The sequence below is a fragment of the Otolemur garnettii genome, unplaced genomic scaffold (genome assembly GCF_000181295.1).
Source record: "Otolemur garnettii isolate 467f Iridium unplaced genomic scaffold, OtoGar3 scaffold00016, whole genome shotgun sequence".
In the NCBI taxonomy this organism is placed as follows: Eukaryota; Metazoa; Chordata; class Mammalia; order Primates; family Galagidae; genus Otolemur; species Otolemur garnettii.
In genome coordinates, this window is record NW_003852411.1 from 20,460,452 (window position 1) to 20,462,598 (window position 2,147).

Below are 2,147 nucleotides of genomic sequence, written 5' to 3' on the forward strand. Positions count from 1 at the left end.
TACACACCCCTATTATGAAACTAATTTATACCTTTTATATGAAAGCTATAACCAAATAGTCTAAGAATATGGGGAGGGGGGAGGGAGAGGGGAGTGGGGAATGGGTGGAGGGAGGAGGATTGGAGGGATCACTTCTGAGGTTTATCTTGCAAGGGTACAAGTGAATCTTTCCAAGAGTAGAATGTGAACGTTTTAGAACAATAACTAAGAAAATGACATGAAGACTGTGTTAACCAGTTTGATGGAAGTATTTTGAATTGTGTGTGACAACCCCACACTGTACCCCAGAAGTGTATTAATGTACATAGTTACCATTCAATAATAAAAAAAAAAAAGTGTCATGTTAGCTGCGGGGTTTTCACAGATGCTCTTTATCATGTTGAGAAAGTTTTCTCCTAAACCCAGGAGTCTTTTTATGTCTTCCCAGCATCTCCCTTCAACTCACTGCTGAGAAAGAGGGGGTGTCACAGTGACCACAGCAGGCCTGCAGTCGCCTTCCCTGCAGGGACACTGAGGTGCTGCTGCAGAGAGGGCGGCAAGGGCATTTCATGCTTATTTTCTAATTTTCTGTAATTTTCTCCAGGTTCTGAAGAGTCCCTGGGCATTTCTGTGCTTGAGGATCTTTCTTTTAGAAGTTGCAGTGATTGGCAAACAACAGCGTGCGGTTCCACTCCTGTCCGCTGTGGAGAAGGGGCAAGGTCAGAGCAGAGGTCTTGAGAAAGAGGGCAGCTGTGATGTGCCAATTGTGCCAGCTGGCCTGGGACAGCCTGGGCCTGGGGGGGTGGGTTGGTGCATTTCAAATGTGAATCCAAGTGATTCCAGGAATAAGACTGGGAGAAATCCCAATCTTAGTTTCCCAGACTTCAGCCAATGCTAACATTGAACACTGTGATCTAATTAGGCAGAAAATGAACCAGGTTGCAACATGCAGACGTAGTTTCCAGATGCCTCAGAAACATTTCTACAAAACTGCTGCTCTCTTCCATGGCCCACTAGCCTGAAGCATTTTTGCCAGGAGCTCAGGGGAAGAGCCTCTTTCCTCTCTCCTCTTGTTCTCTTATTCCTCACCCTTCCTCTTACGCACCTCTGCTCTGCCTTCCTCCCCAAATCAAAGGAGAATTAGAGATCCCAGAGTTACAGACAGCCTTCCCAGCCCCTCTGCTAAACCAAACCATTTAACTAAATTAGCCCTTAACCTAAACCTGATCTCCACCCTGACCCTAATAACCCTCCTAATTCTAACCCTAATCCTTAAATTAACCTGAGGCCTAACTCCAGTGTGGGACGGGATCCCTCCTGAATCAGGCCTCTTTCTTCAGCACCTCTGACAGACTACAGAGTTTGGGGCTTGTTCCCTCCATCTCCTTTCTTTCCTAATACTCCTCCCCACCTCCACTCTCCCCACCACTAGTTATAAAAATCCAGGGCAGGAGAACACTTCCCCTTACCTAGAAAGCACTATAGAATCTCCGCCCAGCATTTCTTGCTTCATTCTCCTAACAGTGGAGAAGGACTCTGTGTGTGTGTATGTTTTGGGGGGGGGGGCTATTAAGGGGGGAGAAGCTCCAAACCCTTCTGAGCCTCTTGCTGTGGTGGATGAAGTGGCTTGGCTCTTCCGTCCTGGTCCACTTATCTTGGTTCACCTTTGCTTTGTAGAAAGGTTTACCAAATTGTAGCACTCCCAGGACCTGTTAACAGTTCCTCATTTGCAGCCTTTGGCAAAGCCTTTCTTGCAGTGGGCACCATCACTGTCCCTCTCCGCAGGGCTTTTGTTGGGGAAGGGTAGAGCTGTGCCCTGGGGATGCCCATGACCATCACCGTTGTCCCCAGAAGTAAAAACACCTACTGTGGTTATTTCTTGACATGTGGAGCACAGCCAATTGTTTCTGAGAAGCATGGAGTGACTCTGCTTCCTCCTGGCCTGAGGGGAGAGAGACAGAGGTGAGGAAATGATTGGGTGCCTAGGGCAACAAAGAAGGGGGGTCTTTCCAAAAACAGAGATGGGAACTCTGATCTGAGCCCCATTCAGGGTGGATGTTGAATCTGGGGACAGGTTCAGAAAGGGGGCTCGGCGCCTGTGGCTCAAGCGGCTAAGGCGCCAGCCACATACACCTAAGGTGGCAGGTTCGAATCCCCAGCCCGGGCCC

At 48.6% G+C, this 2,147-nt stretch overlaps 1 protein-coding gene across 1 annotated transcript in view; it reads right to left on the reverse strand.

The window, feature by feature from the left end:
• CUNH1orf105 (chromosome unknown C1orf105 homolog) overlaps positions 1 to 2,147 on the reverse strand; it is a 23,959-nt gene that overhangs the window by 9,520 nt on the left and 12,292 nt on the right. Inside the window, exon 4 of the mRNA XM_003785822.2 lies at positions 1,847 to 1,921. Within this exon, the coding sequence (XP_003785870.1) occupies positions 1,847 to 1,921 (75 nt within the window). The remainder of the gene's footprint in view (positions 1 to 1,846; positions 1,922 to 2,147) is intronic.